General features: G+C 34.2%; 1 protein-coding gene across 5 annotated transcripts in view; it reads left to right on the top strand.

Annotated features, from left to right (window-relative positions):
• Positions 1-24918, top strand: part of USP9X (ubiquitin specific peptidase 9 X-linked) — a 112854-nt gene that overhangs the window by 40317 nt on the left and 47619 nt on the right. For 3 of the 5 annotated variants that reach the window (XM_045860601.1, XM_045860603.1, XM_045860600.1), the window contains 9 exons: positions 866-1018; positions 2424-2528; positions 6124-6330; positions 7716-7852; positions 9335-9483; positions 17689-17776; positions 19965-20307; positions 23272-23367; positions 23841-24052. In XM_045860601.1, the coding sequence (XP_045716557.1) occupies positions 866-1018; positions 2424-2528; positions 6124-6330; positions 7716-7852; positions 9335-9483; positions 17689-17776; positions 19965-20307; positions 23272-23367; positions 23841-24052 (1490 nt within the window). The remainder of the gene's footprint in view (positions 1-865; positions 1019-2423; positions 2529-6123; positions 6331-7715; positions 7853-9334; positions 9484-17688; positions 17777-19964; positions 20308-23271; positions 23368-23840; positions 24053-24918) is intronic. The other 2 variants (XM_045860602.1, XM_045860604.1) reach the window with 1 other exon arrangement.

Here is a 24918-nt window from a genome sequence, read left to right on the forward strand (position 1 = left end):
CCTTGAACTGTTGTCAGTCCTAAATGAGTATAAGAAATGACAATATATAAATGTTAAGAAACTTTTGTAGTAATTTTATATTGCCACATTTTTATTTTACAAAAATATATGTCTGCAACAGATTAGAATTAGAAATGGACCTTTACTAGATGAGAAGCGTACTTCTCTAGCACACTTCGGGGCTAAATATTTTTCATTCTTATTAAGTGGAATACTGTAAAATCATATAGTGTTGATTGTTACTTTTTGGATCATGAGTTGGAGTTTTCTCCTGTTGGTATAGATAGTAATTAAATGCCAGTGAAGAAACCTAGCATAATGTTATGGGAACACAAACATGGGAAGCATGCATCTTTGATTCAGATTTCAGTTCCAACACTTCCGAACTTGTTTACTTTTCTGTAATAGGATAATATATTCCTCATTAGGAGTGTTTGGAAAACTAAAGAACTAATGGATAATTTGTTGATAAATAAAAGCAAAACATGAAAAGGGTATTTTCACCCAAATGAAAACTGGCATAAGGAAACCAAAGATCCTAAAATGAGTTCTGTACCCACCCTACTTAAGCCATGGTGATTGCTGTACTTAAATAACATTTTTCTGAATAAGTGTTGTACAGTCTTTTTAATGATTTCACTATTTCTAATACATGGGAGCATTTCTTTGTGACAAATGAAATTCCATGAAATTATTTTTAATAAGTTTGCATTAAAACAACACAAAAGTATATTACAGTAGTGTGTTATGTTTTGTAGTTTTTCGTTCCTACTAATGTTTAAAAGTGTGAATAATACTTCATATATTTTTTAAAGCTTCTGTGTTTTAATTTCTGCTTTGAAACAAGTTTCTGAATTATATTTAGGAATGGATACAGCAGAACAATATCTTATCCATAGTCTTGCGAGATAGTCTTCATCAGCCTCAGTACGTAGAAAAGCTAGAGAAGATTCTTCGTTTTGTCATCAAAGAAAAAGCTCTGACCTTACAAGATCTTGATAATATCTGGGCAGCACAGGTAAGGAATTTAAAATAATGACTATTTGGTTTTTAAAAGAAAGGAAGATGCTACAAAAAACTAAGGAAATATACTAGGTGTTAAGAAATGAGATAAAGGCTTATATCATAGGACTTTTAGTATGTTTAAATGCTTGTTTATAGAAATTCTGTCAGGAATCTTTTTGAAATAACCAATTATGTTGTGAAGATAAAAATATTATCTACTAGGTTTGCTTGTTAATTTATGGGTGATTTGAAATAAAAGACAAACAGTAAAATACTAAGGAATGTCTATAGAAAGAGTATAAGACATCAATAAGTGGTTTCTTCATAAACTTAAAGGAAAAAACTCATGTGAGGGGAGTGAAATCACTAGATTAGATTATTTTTAAAAATTTTATTTATATAAAATTATAATTGCCCTGACCAGTATGGCTCAGTTGGTTGGGCGTTGACCTGAAAAACAAAAGGTAGCCAGTTCAATTCCCAGTCAGGGCACATGTGGGTTTGGTCCCTACATAGGGTGCATAGGGAAGGCAACCATTGTTTCTCTCCCTCTGCTCCCTCTCCCTTGCTCTCAAAATAAATAATAGTCCTGACTGGTGTGGCAAAGTGGATTGGGTGTTGCCCCACAAAGCAAAAGGTCTCTGGCTCATTTCCCGGTCAGGGTACATGCCTGGGTTGCTGTCAGATCCCTGGCTGGGGGCCTGCAAAAAGCAACCAATGGATGTGTCTTTCATACATTGATATTTCTCTCCCTCTTCCTCCCTTCTCTTCTCCCTAAAAATAAATAAAATCTTATAAAATTTTTAAAATCTATAATTAAAAGATTTACAGTTTTTCAGAAAGAAGAGAAGTAACCTTTTTGGTTTCGGAGATGGAAACCTATTCCTTTATCTTAATGACAAGTTTCTACTCATAGAACACTTGGGAAATATTATGGAAGTCTAGATTACAATGTTTTGTTTTTTGAATCTATAGAAACCAAGAAAACTTTCGGTTTTGCCTGTAAATGATTAAGGTTCCAGTTTTGAAACAGTACCACTGGTGTGTCTTGTCTTTCTCCTACTTGCAATGTTAAAATCGGTACATAAAATTCAATAATGAAAGGTTTACAGGAATTCCCTGTGATTGCCTGAGGGGAAGGGAGGGGTCAAGGGCTGCATGGAGGTGGGCAAAGGGGGAATAAATGGAAACAACTATAATAGTGTAAACAATAAAAATAAAATTAAAAAAAATTGAGTTGTCAGGTTTTATATGGCAGTTCCAAAGAATTTAAAATGTTACAAACTTTTTTGTTTGTGTTTACACAGATGAAGATGAGAATGGTTTATTAATTACTGTGGTCAGCAGACAGTATACACAACTTAACATGCTGTTCAAATTCTAGTATGTTATGATTTTTTTTTGTTGTTCTTCAATAGGCTGGAAAACATGAAGCCATTGTAAAGAATGTACATGACCTACTGGCAAAGTTGGCGTGGGATTTTTCTCCTGAACAACTTGATCATCTTTTTGATTGCTTTAAGGTAATATTTAACATAGTTAAGTAATAACCATTTTATATTTAACAGATTTGATTTATTAGGTCTGTGAGTTGTTTTTAACCAATAAATGGTTAAGTAGGAATCATTAAATAATTTCTGGTGTGTGGGTATCTGCCATTGTTTTCTTTTCCAGTGAGAATTGGATGTTCCTTTTTTATAATAAGAGCCCTTATGAATAAGGAATCTTCTCCCCCTTCCCTTGAAAATAACAAACACCTCAGATTGTTAATTTGGATTCCCTTCCCTTAGCAGTTACTGTTTTTATTATAGGTTCATGTGAACTACCGGACTGCAGGGAAGGATGATTGGTTGTGATGAAAAATAAGAGCTGACTGCAAGGGATTACAAATACCTTGGCATTCTAGGACTAATATACATAGGCAGATTGGAAATTAAGTCACGGACTTAATGGAAATGTCATTTCTAGGATAATCCAGGGGCCCCCATAGTCATATCTGCCATCATGTATGTTTAAAAGCCTTATTGTGTAGTGGTCTCTCTTCAGTTGCTAATATTGGGTTTGTAAAAGTCTCAAATGATTGCCGAATTTGTGGATCAGGAACACAACACTTTATGGCAGTGAACATAAAAGGGGTGTTCTTTTAACAACTGACATTAGATCCAGAAGGCATCATGTTGAAAAATAACAATTATTCTGACTGCTAGGAGAACATAAGTTGGTACAACCAGGTGGGGAAATAGTTTGGTATGTTTGGGAAAGTGTAAGATTATCATGACTCACCAGTTTGACTTCTAAATATATGCTGTAGAGAAACTTGTGCATATGTGCACCAGGATACACAGTCAACATATGTAAGAGGATTCTTTGTAACAGCAAAAAACTGCTGTATAGAGTGGATAGATAAATTGTGGAATTTTCATAAAATGAAGTATTTTGCAGTGATGACAGTGAGCAAATTTGAGCAACTCACCCACACAAATGAGCCTAAAGAGAAGGTTAAGGAAAGAAACAAAGTCACAAGATTTCATATACCTTGATTGCAAAAACATGAACTTGAGCAATAGTCCAGCTGGCTTCTAGAGTGCTACTTACTACCATGTGTAATTTTTGACTCGGGTAATAGTTACAGAGGTGTTTACATTATGTTCTGTAATATATATTTGTACCTTTCTTGATGTGTACTTTAGAATAGTGGGAATATAACAGTTACTGGCTTCCACCCTAAAACAATTAAATCTGAGTTGCTAGTTGGGGGCCTAGGAGACTGCAGTTTAATCAATATTCCCAGATGAAACTATAGTGCATTAAAGTTGTAAATCACTGCCTTATGAAAAAATTTAGTTTAAGGGGCACAAAGTATTGAATGAATCTTTTATGCATCTTTAATACTTTTTACACATATAGAAGTAAAAGATATATACTTTTTTCATCTATTGAAGTACACAAAAAGCAGCTGAGGAAATAAAATCCGTTTTCATGGCTACTCGAAAGTTAATTATCACTCATTTTTAATCTGGAGATGACTTTTGAATTTTGGTAGTGCATGACAGATGACATAATGGGAGAAGGAAAGGAGGTTGGTTGTGAATATATCTCCTGAACCTTCCTCTTCTAAGGATGGTCTAAATATAAAATTGTCTAAATCCATGATGTATTATCCATTATCTATAAAAGCCCATTATCTATTCTTCTCTTCCCCCTCCCCCACTTTGGTTTAACAGACGTTTATTGAGTACTTGTTATTGGTAAAAACATGATTTTTTTTTGAAGTGTTGGTAACTAGCAATTCTTATGGAATGTGTCTTGAAAGTTACTGCTAAAAATGATTCAAAGGAAACATAAAGCCCAGGTCACTTTGTTGTTCTTTGTAGTCTGCAGCCAAATGATTTTAGATTTGTTAGACTTTATGTACTTGCCTACTATAGTTTTTGGTTGTTTGATTTCTAAGTAAGTTTTTGTTCTTCAAAGTGGTTATACCAATTTATTGTTCCGTCCAGAGTTTCACATTCTTTTCTGCACGTCTTTTTGTCAGCTAGATTTTTGAGAGTCGGCTTGGTGTGAAATGTTTCATCATTTTGGTATTAGTTATTATATCCTTGATCACTAATAAGGTTGAACTTCATAATGTTCTGTTCTTTATTTTTAATTTATTTATTATTGATTGATTTTGGAGAGAGGGAGAGAGAGACATCGATTTGTTGTTCCACTTATTTATGCATTCATTGATTGATTCTTGTATGTGCCCTGACTGGGGATCAGACCTTGGCATATTGGGGACGACGCTTTAACCAATTGAGCAACCTAGCCAGTGCTATTGTTTGTGTGTGTGTAATGTCTATTTAAGTCTTTTGCCAAATTTTTCTTACTGATTGGTAGGAGTTCTTAACATATTCTGAACGCTGGTCATTATCAGTTTAAGTGTCCAAATAATTTCTGTCTTCACTCTCACTTTACGGTGGCTTTGTATGGACAGACATTAATAACTAATTTCATATGCAGTTATTTTAGGATATATCCCTTAGATGTGAATACAGGAAGAAAATACTTATATCATTACCATAGTAACAACTAATAATTTCTTAATGACAAGTAGTGTTAAGACTTGGAATTTTCTCAGATTGCACTTTATTTTTGAAGTTTGGATCAGGATCCATACTTTGTAATTGGTTGCATGTCTTCTACATCTCTTTGAATCTGCAGTTTTCCCCTTCATCTTTTTCTTCCCTGATAGTTGTCTTTCAAGATGCTCTATATTTATCACATTGTAAATATGTGTAATAATTTCATTGAAAAGCTCTTTTGTAATTTAACCTTCTGTTTGCTATTAGTTTGAGTTATTTTCCAATAAAGTTATAAGTAACTTTATACATAGTTTTCTCGTTGTTTAACAGTGTTCCTGGCCTCGACCCACTAGGTGCCACCAGCAACCCCCCACTTCTCCCTTCATTGTATAAACTAGGCATTTTTAAAATACCATTTTAGTGATTTTTTTCCATTTTAGAGTGATTAAATGCATACTTTTATCTTAATTAAAATAGCATTGTATTATTTCTGTGTTTACTTAGGACTGATTTTTCTTGGTTAATAACAGACTTTGTCACAGATGTTTGTTTTCACATGTGTAATGCACACTGCTCTAAATTGGCATTTTTCATTTTGAAAATTTTTATATATCAAGTCTGTCACCTTTTAATAAAATTTTAAAGTCAACAGTGAACACAATGTAAGGCAGTGGTTTTCAACAGGGTCAATTCTTCCTTCCAAAGGTATTTGGCAATACCTGGTGACATTTTTGGTTGTCAACAGCAGGAGAAGGGAGAGTTGCTAGTGAATCCTAAAAAGTAGGTAGAGGCCAGAAATGCTGCTAAATATCCTACAGTGCGTGGCATAGTCTCCCACCCTCTGACAAATAATTTTTCTGCTTGAACTGTCAGTAATACTGAGGTTAACAAACCCTGATCTAAGATATTTCTCCCTTATCTCTCAATTATCACTTTGAATAATTCTTCGTTTAGCTATGTTGCCTTTTTGATGAATGTAGTTTAATCTGGCGACAATTTAAGCAGTGAGAAATAAATATATGGTGTTTTCATGTCATTTAAAAATTTTTTCTAGGCAAGTTGGACAAATGCAAGTAAAAAGCAACGTGAGAAGCTCCTTGAGCTAATACGTCGTCTTGCAGAAGATGATAAAGATGGTGTGATGGCACACAAAGTGTTGAATCTCCTGTGGAATCTGGCCCACAGTGATGATGTGCCTGTAGACATCATGGACCTGGCTCTCAGTGCCCACATAAAAATACTGGATTACAGTTGCTCCCAGGTAAGAGTGTGCAGCCTTGCTCATACTTCGTTATCCTTCTTCACAATTAGGATGACTTAGATAAAGAATAGTTGCAGGTTTTTCCAACGTTATTTTGGAAGCGATCTGAAGGATTGACTTAATTTCTTCATGTAAGTTTGCCTCCTCTTCTTAGGTCTCTGTGTCAAAGCTTTGTTATCATCTGAAAACCATTTTAACCTCAGGAGAATGGCGACATGGCCAACACAGGTTATATAGTGCTAGTATTGTTAAATGTATGGTTCTGAAATATCAGTTTCAAATAGATGAGATATGAGATATTAAAACTGTGTAGGGACTTTATAGGTAAGAGAAGTTAGATTTTCTTTGCTCATAGTGTAGTTTAGAAAAATTAATAAAATTTCCTATATAGTAGAACATTCAATGTCTTCCCTGTGAACAAATTACACAATAGCTTCCCTGCATTTTAACTTGTAGCATGTATATCCTTTTAATTTATGTGTGAACATTGCCGAATAATTAATGTCTCACTTATTTAAAAGTATTTGCTACACTGATGAACTGGCATTCAAGAGCTAATAAGCTCAAGTAGGTATATGTGATTCAGATGCTACTCAGTTTTGACTATACTTGCTCATGACAGTTCATTATTCAGTATAGCAAATAGTAATATGAGCCTTGAGTTTAAATTATTTCATTAAATGGAGACACACCAAAAAAAAAAGACTCTAAACCTGCTTTTCTGGTTACTATTAACTTAGGGGAAGGAGTAAAGTAAATAAGGTATGAAAAGTAAAGTATCAAACATGAAATAATTTTGACTTGACGTTAATTTTTTTTTTATTTTAATCATTGTTCAAATACAGTTTTCTCCTTTTTACTCCCAATCCAGTCGGCAACGTTAATTCTTACCTGCTTATACATGTTTGTAAACTTTCTTTGTGTGCATGTGGACATGTCCTTTTGATTTTTGTTGATTTTCTTTTTAACTTAGTTGTCATACCATTATTTTCTTGGTACAAACATAAATTCTGTATGTTTTTCAGTATACCAAAAACAAGCCTGTGCAGTGTAACAATCAGGGTTATATGTTACTGCTGAATTTCCTTATATGGTAGAATCTCTGAAAATATTGAATAAAGCTAAATGCCCACTTTCTGGCAATTTTTTAAAATCAAAGTTTCTGTAAGTGTGCTTAATGCTTAGTATCTATACCTTTATGTACCTATATATGAGTCCATGTAATGTTGAGTTTTTACAATAGTGTTTTAGTTTTTGGAATTTTGCCAGTAAATGTGGAATTAAAATATACTTGAAGTGAACCTCTATTTTTGTAATTATCAAAATAATTTGAAAGTATAATTCTCTTAAATATTGACCTATATAAAATACTGAAATTGTTTAAGGACCGTGACACACAGAAGATCCAGTGGATAGATCGCTTTATAGAAGAACTTCGTACAAATGACAAATGGGTCATCCCCGCACTGAAACAAATTAGAGAAATTTGTAGTTTGTTTGGCGAAGCACCTCAAAACTTGAGGTAAGGCTTTTAACAGAAACTTTTAGTATTTTTATTATTATTTATCAGTTGGTGAAAGCAAACTTCAATAAGAAAATTAGACTGAGGTAATGAGCTAAGAGAAGGGTTTATTTGGAAGAAAAATTCCTTCATCATACCTACCTCCTCAATTTTATTAATGAAGAAGTAAGCCACAGTTAAGTGGTATGTGTCAGAATCAAGACAACAATACTGCTTTCAGGTCGTTGATTCAGAATTCTCTTTATTTTCAGCAAGTATGTTAGATAGTTTCATGGTATATGCTATATCAACCTCATTTCTCATTTCAGTTTTTCCTCTCTGCTTTGGTCTTTTTTGACCAGGTTCTACCCTTATCCCATATTACATGTTTCTTACAGACCTTATTGTTTTCCTTAGTTGATTCACTTTGAAATATTTATCAATTTATTAACTTTGAAACATTATGCTGCAGAAGTTTTCAAAGTATACTAAACCTATTTTAAAATTAATTTTGAAGTTAAATTTAAAGATTAGACTGTGCAAGTATGTTTAATGAAATGACAAATAAGTTAAATTTTCTGATTCATTTTATCTAAATTTAAATGGTTGCCAAGATCCTTTCTGACACTACATCATTATGATTATGCCTAACACGGAAAAGGCCATGTTTTTAACATTTGAACTTTGTCTGATTTTTTTTTCAAGGCTAGAAAAATAATAGGAAATCAGAAAAGCTATAGGGATAAACAGTGGAGAAAATTTAGATATATATCTTATTAACAGTAACAGTGATTTGAGGGGCATATTTTGATTGTTCGGCCCACTGTAATTGTATGTAACGCCTTCTGGTGTTTTTAAATGACTTCATCTGATTTACCATTAGATAGACACAGTAGTTTATATATTCTCCCAAGGAACAGTGGCTTCATCTCTACTACAGTAGTTAATGGCTGTGAGAATGTTACTTTCAATGAAGGTGGCATGAAAGGTTGGAAGGGAACTAGATGTCTTTCTGGTGATACTTACGGACAAACTTGGCTTCAAAGAAACTATTCCAAAATGTACCTTAAATGGCTAAAAAAGTTTCACTGAAAACATTTTAAATTAAATTCTTTATTTACTATAATTACAGCATAATCGTTGTGATTCTAACCTTGCAAGGAGTGGTTCTATTTTATAGTCCTGGAAGTTGTTCTGTAAACTTAAATAAGTGCTGTGGTACTACTAGAGTATGGAAGTATAAATCGTTTATTTAAGTAGACTTCTATTGATGTGATACTGGAGAATATTAATGTTTTTTTTTGTATAACATAATAATGGAGTGTCTTTATTTTTTGAAGCATTGATTTTTCTTTTAAATTGCTTGTCATTAAAGTAAATGGCCAAAAGTGTGGTTCTGTTATGAAAGAGCCTATTTTAAGTTTTTAAATTAGTAGCTAAGAATTTAGATTATATAAGCTCTTCTGATTCCAACAGAATTAATTGCCTAATTATATTGTTAAGTTCTTCTCGTTTCAGTCAAACTCAGCGAAGTCCCCATGTATTTTATCGCCATGACTTAATCAATCAACTTCAGCACAATCATGCCCTAGTTACCTTGGTAGCAGAAAACCTTGCAACTTATATGGAAAGCATGAGGCTGTATGCCAGAGGTATGTATTATGAGCTAGCATGATTATGAGAAATAACAGCATTTCCCTTCCCAGCTTGAATGGGGGGGCATTAGTTACCTTAGAAATAAAAACAAATGTATTTTATGTTCCTTTTTTAGCTTATGGTCCACTTTCACATTACTCTTAACTCTTACACGCACTTAAAACTCCTGGTCAGCATTTCAGGGCTCTTTAGTAAGTGCTTGCCTTCCCCACTCTCCTTATTAAATTGACTTTTTTTCTTCCCCTGCCTGGGGGCTGTGCCTACCTATATTACATTTGATTATTGCCTTCTTATGTATGTACTTGACTCATTTTCAACCTTTGTTTTATAACTACCACCACCTTTATCTTTTCAAGAAAACTTTTTTCTTGTCTATTACACATATGATAGTTGTCTTATAATCCCAAATCCGAGTTTTATAAATGTGGATTTAAAAAATTACAAGTAGAGAAATGCAAGGCTACAAAATAAGAATCCACATGTTTACACTGATTTCAAAGTATGAATTTGTTGAAACATGTTGCTGTAAAGTTTCCTGTTTTAACAGACAGTTTTTAAGTGCCTCCATTATGTGAAGCTCTGTTTCAATGCTCTTTTGCCCTGTGATAGTTATGTTGGAGTCTGTGTATGCCAGAATGTATGTGTTCTTAGTACATGTTCCTCTCATGCCAAATTCGTATCCTCCCTCCACTCAAAATCAAAAACTGTCTTGTAGGCTCAAGTTTGTTCCCCATAGCCATAGAAAGGAAATTGTATGTTTACAAGAGCTAGAGAGGGAATTGAACATAATGGTTACTGAACATACCGATCTTAACATTTTGTAGTAGATTCTATAGAAGCCTACAAAAATGAGGATAAAATGAGGATATTTCTAACATTATTTGAAGAGTCGAGTAGGTAGACTCTTGGCATTGCATAAAATCCCAACATGCTTACAAAACATAAAGTTTTTGTTTAACACTTAAATACATTCCCATATAAAATTTTAGGTGAATATAATTGAAAAATTAAGCAATTCTTCAGATATCCATTACTGATTTTGTTGACTCTTTGTTTACCCTCTGTAGGCCAGCCAAGTCCTCCTAGGCAGTAGATTAAGGAGTTACATAAGCAGTCTAAGCATCAGGGAGCTGATACACACTAGGCAATGATCTTTTATCGTTTCAGCCCTAAGTTCTTTTTAAACAGCATGATAGGACAATTAGGTCAACATAGTCATGCATGTGACCATGTGAATTATATTCTGTGCAAAATGCAATCAAAATCTGAGGGAGGCACAAGATGTTTGCCTGTAGTACATCCAAGCACTTGCATATGGACTTGGTTTAACATAACTCTGATTCTTTGTTATGGTCGCTTTTTGCTGGTACAAAGCCCTCATAGATGCCAATTCAGTCCTTTCCCCAAAATGGAGCCATGTAAATCATATGAGCTCTGAATGCTAATTTTTATTTATTTGGCTTTATTTACATGTGGTGTTTTATTTAATTTCATTGTCAGAGGTTGAAAACCCTGCTGTTAGGACAGTTAGAAGATGGGAGTCTGTGCAGCTCAGATTCACTAGTTTTTTGCTCCATTTTAGTCAGATTTAGCATTTGTAATTGCTTTATCTCGATTTCATGGTCACAAGAATGTTTTAAGTCTTGGATTTTGCCTTATATTGTCTGTATCTCTACAAATTAAGAGGTGTGAATCTGCATGGTCATATTGCCTAGATTTCTGAAACATGACCCAAACTTACTAGCTATGTGACCTTGGGCAAGTTGCTTATTCTAGAATGATGCCTGGCACATAGTAAGCTCTTGAAGTTTTTGTTAATTACTGGTATGTTCCCCTGAATTTATTGACGGCATAGCTTTTGTTTTCTCTTAATTTTGATAACTTTTTCTCCTCCATCATAGTGCTCTTACTAATACTGATTAGTCTGTAGATATTTATCAGAGAGAGGGGAAGGGAGAGAGAAAGAGGAACATCAATGTATGGTTGCCTCTCACACTCAACATGGGACCTGGCCTGCAACCCAGGCATGTGCCCTGACTGGAAATTGAATCAGCGACCTTTTGGTTCACAGTTCAGCACTCAACCTACTGAGCAACACTAGCCAGGGCAGTCTGTATTCAAATATAGAGGGAAAGTATTTTTAAGCTAGTAAAATTCTCCTATTAAAATAAACTTTTCACATCACTAAATCACTTCTGTGGTAACATCACATCAACCACTGATTTCTGAATTTGCAATTTTAAAGTAACTTACAGTTTTTGCCTCTGTATAATAATGTTGTATGGATCCTATTAAGTATAAGACATATTCAGGAGGATAACACCAGGCTTCCACAGTTCACTGATATTCTTAATTTCTGATAATTATTTCACCAATGTTAAGTATTTGGCCTGCCCATATGTCACTAGCATCTTCAGCTTTGGAAGAGAACATTTCCTCAGTAGTATGTATAGTTAGCTGTTTTCTACTTCCTCTTTTAACATTATTTAGATAAAGTAATAAACTTATTAAAATTCTCAACAATATTTAGTCATGTCTTCTTGCTACTTGTGCATTCAGGCCCTGGTGCTTATTTAACAAGTCATTTTTTAAAGTAATATTTATACAATAGAGGATACAACCACCTTTTTTTTAAAGATTTTATTTATTTTTAGAGAGGGGAGGGAGGGAGAGAGGGAGAGAGAAACATCAGTGTGCGGTTGCTGTGGGTCATAGCCTGCAACCCAGGCATGTACCCTGACTGGGAATCGAACCTGCGACACTTTGGTTCGCAGCCCGCGCTCAATCCACTGAGCTACGCTAGCCAGGGCTAATAATAAAGACGAGAATTTTTTTTTTTAATCAAGTTTTGTATTTAAGATTTTGTTTAGTTATTTTTAGAGAGGGAAGGGGGAGAGAGAGGAGAGAGAAACATCAATGTGCAGTTGCTGGGGGCTGTGGCCTGCAACCTAGGTATGTGCCCTGACTGGGAATTGAACCTGCGATGCCTGGTTCGCAGCCCACGCTCAATCCACTGAGCTACGCCAGCCAGAGCTAAAACCACCTTTTAATTTTCGCTCAAGTTTTACCTTATTGGTAGGATTGCCATTGTACTTATTGAACACTTAACTGAAAGTTTAATTTACTGTTTTTCCTGGTTTCTGGATAAATTTGGAGGACTTGTTTTCATTGTAGATCAGTTTTGTATTCTGTTCTCTCAGTACTGGCACTTCAATGAACTCTTCCCAGTCTCTTAAATTCAAAACTGACAGTTTTAGGAACAATTTTTCCCCCCATGAGAGGATTATTATTATTATTATTATTTTGTTGTTTTTTTTTGTTTTTGTTTTTGTTTTAGTGTAATTCACACATTGTTTTCTGTGCTGGTATATACTTTCTCATTAGATCTGGCTCGTTCCTAAATTAGCCATGAAGTACTGTTAAGTCTGAATGGGTTCTTTGTAATTTAAAAAAAAAGTAGGCTAGTGTCCATTTTATTAACAGTTTATAGTTCTCTGGAGTAATGGCTATTTCCAGGACTGGTGTAGGGAAATTACAAGATGATCCTCGAACATCTCATTTCAAAAAGTAAGAAAGTACTCACACCATGCACAAAAATTAAGTGAAAATGGCCATAGACCTAAAAGTATAAATAAAACTCCTAGGTAAAAAACATAAGAATAAAGCTTTATAGCCTTGGGTTAGGCAAAGCAAAATTGTTATGGGGGAAAGGTGATCTATTGAACTTAAAATGATAACACAAGAATGGGAGAAAATATCTGGAAATTATACACCTGATAAAGGACTTGTATCCAGAATATATATAAGACCTCCTATAACTTAACAGTTAAAAGACAACCCTGTTAAGAAATGGGCAAAGGATCTGTATAGACATTTGTCCAAAGACATGCAAATTAAAACCACAGTGAGAAACCACACCTACTAGGATGACAGGAATTAATAAGATAACAGCAAATGTTGGCTAGAATGTGGATAAATTTGGACTTTTGTATGTTGCTTGTGGGATTGTAAAGTGGTTCAGCCACCTTGATAAACAGTTTGGTGGTACCACAAAATGATAAACATAGAATTTCCCATTCAGTTTATTCCTAGTTATATACCTAAGTGAAATGAAATCATAGATTCATGCAAAACCTTGGACATGAATGTTCATAGCAGCCCAAAAGGTGGAGATAACCCAAATATTCCTCATTTGATGGGTAGATAAACAATTTTGTATATACATACAATTGAATATTATTCGGCAATAAAAAATGTTACAACATGGATGAACTCTGAAAAATATGCTAAGTACAAAAAGCCAGTCAGAAAAGACCACATATGTATGATTCTGTTATTTGAAATGTCTAAAATAAGCTAAGGGCTGGGGGGCGGGGAATGGGGCATGACTATGTGATAGGTTTCTTTCTGAGGTGATGAAAAGTCTTGTAGAATATGATGGTAGAGCCCTGGCTGGGTATCTCAGTTAGTGTTGTTCTGCTGCTCCAAGGTTGTGGGTTCACTGTCTGGTTAGGGAATATACAAGAATCAACCAATGCATGCATAAATAAATGGAAAAACAAATCAATATTTCTCTCTCTAAAAATTACTAAAAAAGTAAAATGTGTTGATAGATTGCAATAGTCAAATCTTGTAGCTTTGACTATACTATAAACCATTGGGTTATCCATTTTAAATGAGTGGATTTTATGGTATTTGAATTATGTCTCAATGACAGATGCTTTTTTAAAAGTGAACTTTCTTGTGCTGAGTTCTGAAATGACCTCTAGACAACTTTTAGTTTGTAATGACAAGAACCAGTTTGTTAGTCTTAGCCAGACACATGTGAATTTAGTCTCATCTACTTTCTCCTGTTTTCAGTGGGATATCTAATAGTTAGGCAGCATAAGTCAAAAATAGATCATCTTACTTTGATTAGTAACTACAGTATTTGTTTGGGGCTGAATGTTTACAAGGAAAGCCACCAACCCATCTTTGTTTTCAGGTCCAGGAAGCTTTTTTATAAGGAAGTACAGGGCCTCTCCATTCCTATTTAGCATAGAAGGATCTTGTTTTTTGAATTTTCTCTTTTTTTTCCCCTAATCCTCACCCAACGATATGTTTATTGGTTTGAGAGAGACAGAGTATCTGTTGCCTCCCATATGCTTTCGGACCAGGGATCCAACCCACAACCTGTGTATGTGCCCTGGCTAGGGATTGAACTTGCAACCTTTTGGTGTATGAGATGATGCACCAACCAAATGAACCACCTGGCCAGGGAATTTCTTGGCTTTTCTTGATCATTGGGTTTCAGTTCTTTATAAAGTGCTAGCACCTGAATTTTAAAAAGGGGGTGATGCTAAAACTAATGTGTAAAATTTTGGTAAGAACAAGATACTTACAGCCTCAAAGTATCTCCCCACAAATTACTTGCTAATTACAAAGAGAAAAATAGTAATTTGACAGTGGAGAAACCTAGTCAAAGCATCTTGACTAAATGATTAGTTAATATGAATAGTGCCATCAAATGACATAAAATTTCTTCTCATAATGATACAGTGAGGACCTATGGTCACTTCTGTGGTATTTTCCAAAATGCTTAGCCTGAATCATGAAGCGTCAAAGAATCCTAAGTAAAGTGATATGCAACCAAACTAGAGCATTTTTCTAAAAGGTCAAGAAACACAAGGGATGATGAATTCTCCAGATTAATGAATAAAAAGGCATAGTATTTATGTGTAAACTTAAAAGCAACTGTTTAATCTTGGATTTGGAGAAAAGAAAAATTAAAATTGGAGAATATTTTGGGTTAACTTGGAGGAAGGTTTGGGCAAGGATGATACAGGAATACAAGGAGGGGCCCCCAAACTGAAATTACCTTCTAGAGGGGCTTCCTCAGCTAGATGAGTGGCATAGGAACCCCTTATGAGTGTGCCAACTGGCATTGTTGTGAGAGGCTGTGTTTGGATTCAGTGAAATTTTTTTTGAAGACTCTTTCAGTGCATTTGCCCATTTTACAATGGTGATTACTGGGTACACCTGCCCACACTGTGCTGAGAGTTCAGCAGGCTTTGACCAAAAAATGGCATGAACCCCTCGAGACATTTTTTGTTTCCCTGGATAAAAAAAAGTCCTCAAAGGAAAATGTTTTCTGTTGTGGAAGAGGTGAAATAAAAACATGACAGAAGCACTAAAAGGCATCAAAATCGATTTTGAATGGTGGGGGGGAAGTCTCAATAGGTGTATTGCATCAGATAGGGAAAGTACTTTGAAGGCAACTGAAGTTTAAACATGTAATAATAAATGCAATTTTTTATAAATTGGGATTTTTTGGGGTCCCCATTCCTAGGTAGAGGTCTGAGATTCTGTTAGGTATCCTACAATGCACACAGCAGTTTCACACAACCAAGTATTATCCAGTCCAAACTGTCAGTGTGTTCTTCAGAAACCTTGACTTAGAAAATAGTATTCTATCAGTATTTGTTTTGATAACTACTATGGTTATGTAAGGGAATATTACTGGTTTTGTAAAGAGTTACTGAAGTCTTTAAGGGTAAAGGGACATGTCTCCAACTAAATCTCAAATGATGTAGAAAAATTACACATGTGATCAGCGAGGCAAATGGGACGAAATGTAAATAACTGGTAAGTATGGGTAAAGATAAGGGAATTAATTCTTACATTTTTGAGACTTAAGTTTGAAGTTATTAAAATTTCTCCTAATAAAGAACCCTCCAAGTATACAAAGCTGTGCAAACATCTTGTTTAAAAAAGGACCCTGTGGTCCATTGTTTAGATACTTTGACTAGTGTCCTGTAAAAGAAAATTTCAACATTATAGGATATACTTTGATATTCTATCTAGTTTCTTTAGGAAAAACCTCTTGAAGTGTAGTGCTTTCAGTCCTGAACCCTGATAAAAATGACTTCCATGGAAGTAGAAAATAAGTGTTTAGGACTTTTGGTAGATAACAAATAGTGCCTGGGTGACTAGTGTTTAGAAAGCAGTTAGTCGTAATATCATTGGTTTTTTCCTTCAAAGCATCAAACGCAGGTATTGCTAAACATTGTAAATATTCCATCATTCCAACATGTCAAGATTTTGTTCAGAGAGGAAAGGACACTATTTCTGGACTATATTTGATTACCTTTACTATTTCTAAAGGTTTCACACAATTAGAATTTTCTGGGTACTAGGACACACATGCCATAAGGTCCAGGATCTGGTGTGGAAATACCAGTATTTGATGCTTAAAGGAAAATTGTGCAATTTCTCATTCCTCTATAACTTGATGCAGCTTACTGGAAGAATTGGCAGTGATTCCCAAGTGGTTAACAGTGCTTGTCAGAGCATTTGCTTCAGTTTTCTATTCCAAACCACAAGTCAACTTGATCTATTCCAGGTTATATAGCTTTTTTGAAAAAAAAAAAAGAAAAATAAAAATTTAAACCAAAAAAATCCACTTTAATGGTATTTTTAGGACAGTAAGTGCTTTGTAAGATTTTTTTTCTTGTGGTCTTTCATTGCAAACACTGAGACTTTTTCACCCATAGTATGCTATAATAAAAGTAACACCAAACAGTTTCCTAGCAGTAAAAAAACAGTTTGTTTTTTAGTTCTTTTTTTAAAAAGGAATTTCCAACTTAAGCTAGGCCTAGGAATCAGTACCTACCCATAGTTATGATAGATGGGTAAGTTTTCTTGAATTTCTGAGACTATTCTTTTATAACATGTTGATGGTGATAACTGTATTTTAAGTTCATTATGTTGAATAGCATCTTATGTTACTATAACATTCTAGGTAGAAATTAGTAATGTAATTTATTTTTATAACAATATTTTTTTCTCCGAGAAGACAGTTTTCAGTATAATAGAAGAAATTAAAGAAAAATGTTGTCTTGGTGGCTGCCATTCACAGACCACTCAAGTTAGTCTTGGGCTGTAATTGGAAATTGCTTCATTGTGTATGAAGATTTTGTTAAAGGGGTTGTGATGAATCATTTTTATAGCGTATTTAACATACTTTTATGTAAAAGGAAATTTTATTTTTGTGGGGAAAAATAGGAGATGACTTGAAATCGTCAGTAATTAATAAACTTCAGGATGCCTTTTAATAAAAAGAAATTAATGACTTTTTAAGTGACTTAATTTCCTTTTGGTTAAAACTGCCAGTGATGTGGGTATCCAATTATGTAATGCATGATTCTGTTTTTAATTTGCAGACCATGAAGACTATGACCCACAAACTGTGAGGCTGGGAAGCAGATATAGTCATGTTCAAGAAGTCCAAGAAAGGCTTAACTTCCTTAGGTTTGTTTGGAAATCATTATCTGAAAGTCAAAGAATATTTCCCTATGTGTTCATGTATTAGAAATTTAGAATTAATTGTTTGAGTGTTAACTTCTTTGCAGTATTTAAAGAGAACATGTAAGCTTTTGTATAGAATTCTGTTCTTTATACTTGTTTGTGCTAGAAATAAGGTTATTTTTAAAGAACAAGTTGCCACGTTTTGACGCAACCAGCTAGAAAACTATACTGACCATAATGGTATCATAGACACTAAGGAAATGGGGACAAAAGACTGCTGGACCAGTGCCTCAAAAAATGGTTTTGAGTCCTCTGGTCCCTTGTTTATCCTAGCAGTGGCTGACAAAGGCAGTTCAGTGTCATGTGTTAATAACATTATTCTGGTGGGGTTGAGGAAAACAGGTTAATTTCCTTAAGCCAAAACTAAATGTAATACAAGGCTGAACTTGTTTACTGATACTTAGTTTTTAGTGACTTTATATACTTACAGATTTGAATTTTTGATGATGGATTTTTGTGAACTCAAAACCACATCATAGAACAAAAAAAATTATATGCAGATCCTAAGTGCGCTAAGGGAAATGCCAAGGTTATCAGTGCTTCCGAAAAATCTATTGCATTTATTATTTTGATACACGGGAATTTTTCCCTGGGTTGTATTAATTATGTTTATTGAACTATGTGCTTGCTCATACTGGGAAACACTTATATAAGTAGTTACATAATGATTTTAACTTTAGGAAAAACTCGAGCCTTCAGTTTTTAAGAAATTTGGCATTTGTTTAAAATGAAATGTTTTTTGAACCATTTGGATAGAAAGACTTGCCTCTCCAGATTTGAGACTCCCCTGCCTTAGTGGGCCATATTTTTTTTATTGGTGTGTGTTCTATCCCTTGATTTCCTAGATCAGAAAAGTGGTTATGAGCCCTTTTGTTATATCAAAGTTTTGAATCAGAAGATCTATTCTAGTCCCTGCTCTATTAATACCTATCTCCATGACCTATAGCAACTCACTGAAGAGAAAGAAACCTAAATTTACCCACTGTATATTCAGCTCGTTTTAAACACTTTACATTTAATCCTTAAAGCAAATGCCATGAGACAGGTATTCTCCCCATTTGATTTATAAGAAAACCAAAATTCACAAGGCTTAAACTAGCTTGTTTGAAATCACACAGCCAGTGTTCAGTGGCCTTGCACATTCAACTAGGTATGACTTCAAAGTCTGCTCTTTCTGTTAGACCCATGATTTTTCAAACCTACATTGGAGCCCTAGAGCTTCTGAGGAGCTTACCCCAAGATTCCTAAATCACCAGTGGATGTTTTATCTCCATTTCTTCTTTCTTCACCGTCCCAGCAGCTAGAACACCTGCTTTTATTTTATACATGGGACTTCCAAGTGGAATTTTATTTGGAACACGTTTTCTGCTGTTGTCTCAAAAAAAAAAAAAACTTTGAAAACTACATTTTTTATCACATTTGACCTTTGTTTTGTATATATAAATTAGAGGTTGCAGGATTAGGAAGGACTAGGTGCTAAAACCCCTCTTTAAGATCAGCAATGTTAGGGAAATACCCAAAACCCTAGAATTGGCTTCCCTAAAATGCTTTGAAACGGAGAGGGAACCTACTGACATGAAATACTCTACCATATTTTGTAACTAGTCACAGAGCCACCATTATGTTTCCTGAAATGAAATTTGAAGTGCTAACCTTTCTGTCATTCAAAGATAAAGCAGGCAGAGTTAATGGGTGTTAAGTCTCTTAAATGTCATTGAATTGGTTACCTCTAAAAGTCATTTAGTAGAATACCTCATTTACCAGTGACGCCATATAAGCAAAATGCTAGAACTCAACTGCTAAACATACTAAACTGTTTAAAGTTCAGGGAACAAATATTTTACTCAGTTTAGGTCCAGTCACCTAGACGAATACCTGGCACATTGTAAGTGACTAGTCTGTGCTTGTTAAAATGAATGAACATTTAAATGAATGTTAAATGAATAGCTAGTATTTTTTAGTACCAGATAAAAATTGAGAAATAAGTTCCTTTATGATGTAATAGGAACTGACATCTTTTTACCTGTAGTTAAAATATAGTTGTGATAAATTGATGATTTCTTATGTATATAGATTGCATTTGAAGATAAAAATTATGTAGATCTAACTAATTTTTTTATGTTTTTCCAAGATTTTTATTGAAGGATGGCCAACTGTGGCTATGTGCTCCTCAGGCAAAACAAATATGGAAATGCTTAGCAGAGAATGCAGTTTATCTTTGTGATCGTGAAGCCTGTTTTAAGTGGTATTCCAAGTTGATGGGGGATGAACCAGACTTGGATCCTGATATTAATAAGGACTTCTTTGAAAGCAATGTGCTTCAGCTTGATCCTTCCCTATTAACTGAAAATGGGATGAAATGTTTTGAGCGATTCTTCAAAGCTGTGAATTGTCGAGAAGGAAAACTAGTAGCAAAAAGGAGAGCATATATGATGGATGATTTGGAATTAATAGGATTAGACTACTTATGGAGGGTAAGTGAAAAGTAGGAACTTACAAACATTGTATGTGAAGTAGTTTTTCAAATAAGTAAGGAATCACAGTTTTGCATATAAATTTATGTATAATTCTCTGATGCTTGTTCTGGGAGGTAGTGACAGTTCACCTTTATTTTATTAATAACTATGTTATTTGTTTATTGGGTTTTTTTCTTCTCTCTTTCCCTTCCCTTCCCTTCCCTCTCCTGCCACTGATGTTTCTTTTGTCTTGGCTTGAATCCACATGTGTATAGAAGTGCACTAATGAAACAAATCTTTCATCTCACCCCATGAAAGTTATTTTTCAGTTGTAGATTGCTCTTCAATGTTAATTTTAGGTTATTATACATTTAGTGCTAAAATAACTAGAGGACAGAAGAGAACACTTTAGGAAGGGATTATGAATGTATTAATTTATAATCTTTTAAATAAGTGGAGTAAAACATTGTCTATTTAAGGTTAATCTTTCTGCCTTTAAGTCTTAATATACAAGGTCTATCTAGAAAGTATCCAGCCATGTAATATGAAAAATAGAGACATTTATTGAAGACACAAGAAACATCGTACATAGGACAATGATACCTCAGTCCTCTTTGAAGTAGGCACCTTGGGACCTCACACAGTTCTCCCAGTTGCCATCAGCTGCCCTGTCATACTTTCCTGAATTTCATCTATGGTCTGAAATCTCTTCAAAGGTGATTTTAGTTTTGGGAAAAGGCAGGTCACAAGGCACCAAATCTGGGCTGTAGTGGGGTAGAGTCACCCAGGTAATTTGATAATTTCTCCAAAAAACTCTGCGTGAGAGGTGATGCATGAGGGTGTGTTATCATGATGAAGCTGCCAATCACCAGTTGCGCAAAGCTGCAGCCTTCTGAATCATCTGGATAGTTTCCATGGAAGAATGTTCAGGCTTAACACAAAATTTGATGGAGATCTGTTGCAATTCTTGCTCAGTCATTTTGAATGTGGTAGCCACACAGTATACACATGCTCACTCAATAGCATCTACTACACCCACTGACTAGTACATTGAAGTCACTGTTCACACATGTGCATTCCATTCCACTCTCCTTGGCTGCCAGGTGAGATCAGTGTCATGCAAACTAATCTCGTTATATTAACAATGGCTGGACTTTTTCCAGACGGACCTCATTTAGGTATATTTCATTGATGTAATTTGAAAACATTACTGGTTTTCAACATGATTCTATATGTATCTGTTGCAAAATGATCACCATAGTATGTATTTCACATTCATTTCTATTTTTAGTTACATTTTTTCTTATGATGAGAACGTTAAGATTTACTCTTAGCAACTTTTAAATATGCAATATACTGCTAGTAACTGTTGTCACCTTGCTCTACATGATATCTCCAGGATTTATTTATTTTGTAACTAAAAGTTTGTACTTGTTGACCACCTTCACCCATTTTATCCACCCTCACCTCTGGCAGTCACCAATCAATCCTCTGTGACTATAAGTTCAGTTTTTAATTTGTTTTATTTGTTTGTTTGTTTGTTTGTTTTGGTTTGTTTGCTTTTAGATTCTACATGTAAGTGAGATCCCATGGTATTTGTCTTTCTCCAACTGACTTATTCCATTCAGCATAATACCATCAAGGTTTATTCATGTCATCACAATGTGTTAATTTATTCCTGTCTTTAAAAGTCTCACCTGTTTGCAGCAGTTTATTCACACACACACACACACACACACAGTGAGATATGAAATATTTTTCTGCTAACTGTAGATAGCCTAAGATCTTTACTGTGGTGTTTGATTGTTAAAACTTTTTTTATTAAGTAAGGAATTTTCAACATTTGTAAATAATATTTTTTAATTTTCTATTGCAATTAACATGTTTTCTACTTTTTAGAGAGGGAGAGAAACAATCAATGTGTGGTTGCCTCTTTCTTGCCCCCCAACCTGGGACCTGGCCTGCAACCCAGGCATGTGCCCTAGACTGGGAATCAAACCTGCGACCCTTAGGTTCTCAGGCCAGGACTCAGTGCACTGAACCACACCAGCCAGGGCTGTTTTCAACATTTTTAAACAGCAGAAGCCCTTTTTAAAAATCAAAATTTACACAGTGCTTCAAAATATAAAAGTAGTTGACGTTAGGGAAGCCTGTTTACCTTTTCTTTGCAGTCTCTCCTTGTGCTTCTCCCCTTTCTGTCTTTCTAAGCCTGTTATATAGGGGTCAGCTGTAAAACACTCCCTTTAAGTCCTCAAGTTCTGCATATAGTTTGAATACCACTGATACAGTTAAATGAGTGATACAGAGCTATAGAAATTAGATGGGTAGCCCTTTATGCTAAACTATTTCATGTAATCTTTTATGGCCTCTTAACTAATTTGAATTTTCCCTTTAATATGTCTCACAACTTGATTACCAAGGTGTGTTAAATAATATTTGAAACACTCATACATACAGGAAACAAACTGTTGGTTATCAGAGTGGGGAGAGGTTGGGGGGAGGTGAAATAGGGAAGGGGGATTAAAAGGTACAAACTCTCAGTTACAAAGAAGTCATGGGACTTTAATGTACAATATAGGGAATATAGTATTGTAATGACTTTGGTGGCAGATGATAACTAGACTTACCACAGGGGTCATTTTGTCATGTATATAAATATCGACTCACTATAATGTACACCTGAAACAAATAGGATATTGTGTCAGTTAAAAATAGTGATAACAGTAGGGATGAAAGCATATTATATCCTTAGTAAAATGTGTCTTTCCTTAAACAAATTTCTTTATTCAAAACTTGGGTTTTGCATTTATTATTCTTTTTGGCCTGTCTTATGTTTACTTGGTTTTCTTGATTATCAGTGTTGATGTATCCTGAAATTATTGAATACTGTATTAAAAATAACAGGGTAGGTATGGTTTGAGTTGAAATGTCCGACTAAGATATTTCTTGGAAGGTATTTATGCTTGAATCTTTTGAACCTAGGTCGTGATTCAGAGTAATGATGATATTGCCAGCAGAGCTATAGATCTCCTTAAAGAGATATACACCAACCTTGGTCCCAGGCTACAGGTCAATCAGGTGAGGATTGACATGCATTAAAATTTATGTAAATTAGAATTCTACTTGAAGAAATCCATTACTGTAAAGAATATTTCTTTAATTCAGAATTAACTAGGAATTTCTTTCTGTTAACTCATTAAAAATAAACCTAAAATATTTAGTTCTTATTTCTCTTGTACAAATGCTTTCTGAATGAATGTTGTCATAATAATGATCTTGAAATGATTATTTTGAGTATAATTATGGCAAGAGATTTTGACTAAATTTTCTTTGAATATCTAGTTCATACTTAGGAAACTCTAGCTTTCTTTGACAAAACATAGTTTATTTTATTATAGTTCATTATAGAGGCTGGCTAAATATGATCATGGTTAATTGAGGGCTACCTTTAAATTAGTTGTTGCTATCTTTAATTGGAGTAATGTTTTGTTATACATTAAGTTTTTACATTTCAAAGCAACATGAACTGTTATTTGGCCCACTATTTGTAGGTGGTAATCCACGAAGACTTCATTCAGTCTTGCTTTGATCGTTTGAAAGCGTCCTATGACACGTTATGTGTTTTGGATGGCGACAAAGACAGTATTAATTGTGCAAGACAGGAAGCTGTACGAATGGTTCGAGTATTAACTGTGTTGAGGGAGTATATAAATGAATGTGACAGCGATTATCATGAGGAAAGAACAATTCTGCCTATGTCAAGGTTTGTGAATAACTGATCTACTAGTGCTATTTCTTAATTACTTGATGTTTTCCTAGCCTTTTAATTTTTTAAAGTGATGTACAGGAAAAAATAGGAAAAGTAAGGAAATTGTATTTGCTTTAGGTTTTTGGTAGAGCATTCTCATTCAAGTCGTTTCCTCTTTTAATTTATTATTTTCTTTTTTAAATTTTTTTAATTTTACTCTTTGTTCAAGTACAGTTTTCTCCCTTTTACTCCCATTCCAGCCCACCCACCCAACCCTCCCCACTTTAATTAGTTATTTTCACCATTGATTTGTTACCTGGTAAGTATTGCAGGGATATTGTGCGGTTAAAGTGTTTTGGTGACATTTGTGTACACTGTTAAAAATAATAGCATAGTAGAATTGGAGAGTAATTGGAAATAACTTTTAAAAACTCCTTTGATAACCATAATAGCAAGAAATATTTTCAAATGTTTTGCTAACAGTTCTTGTAAGGTCTCACCATTTGGTAATTCAAATAGTTATTTATAATTTAGATGTTTATAGAATGAGTGTCATCAATATTTAATTTAAAAGATTTCTTTTTGTAAGATATTTCTCTTTGTTTACCATGAAATTATTTAAAATTACTCCTTAAGTATGATTCTTATTTTTTGTATCTTATCTGCAGTAATACTTAAACCAACATAAATACTATTTTCAGGGGTGAATTTTTATATTAAGAATTTTTCAGAAAAAATGTACATTTTAACAATTTTGTTTACTCTCAAGATAAAGTTATCTTCCACATTCAAAAAGTTAGGTGGGCTTTATAGCATAAAAATAAGTAAAGTGTTCTGTGTTAATTTCTTATAAAGTAGACACCTTATTTCCTGCATCCATA

This window comes from Phyllostomus hastatus, unplaced genomic scaffold (assembly GCF_019186645.2).
Source record: "Phyllostomus hastatus isolate PE091 unplaced genomic scaffold, TTU_PhHast_1.1 phas_scaffold_200, whole genome shotgun sequence".
Classification (NCBI taxonomy): Eukaryota; Metazoa; Chordata; class Mammalia; order Chiroptera; family Phyllostomidae; genus Phyllostomus; species Phyllostomus hastatus.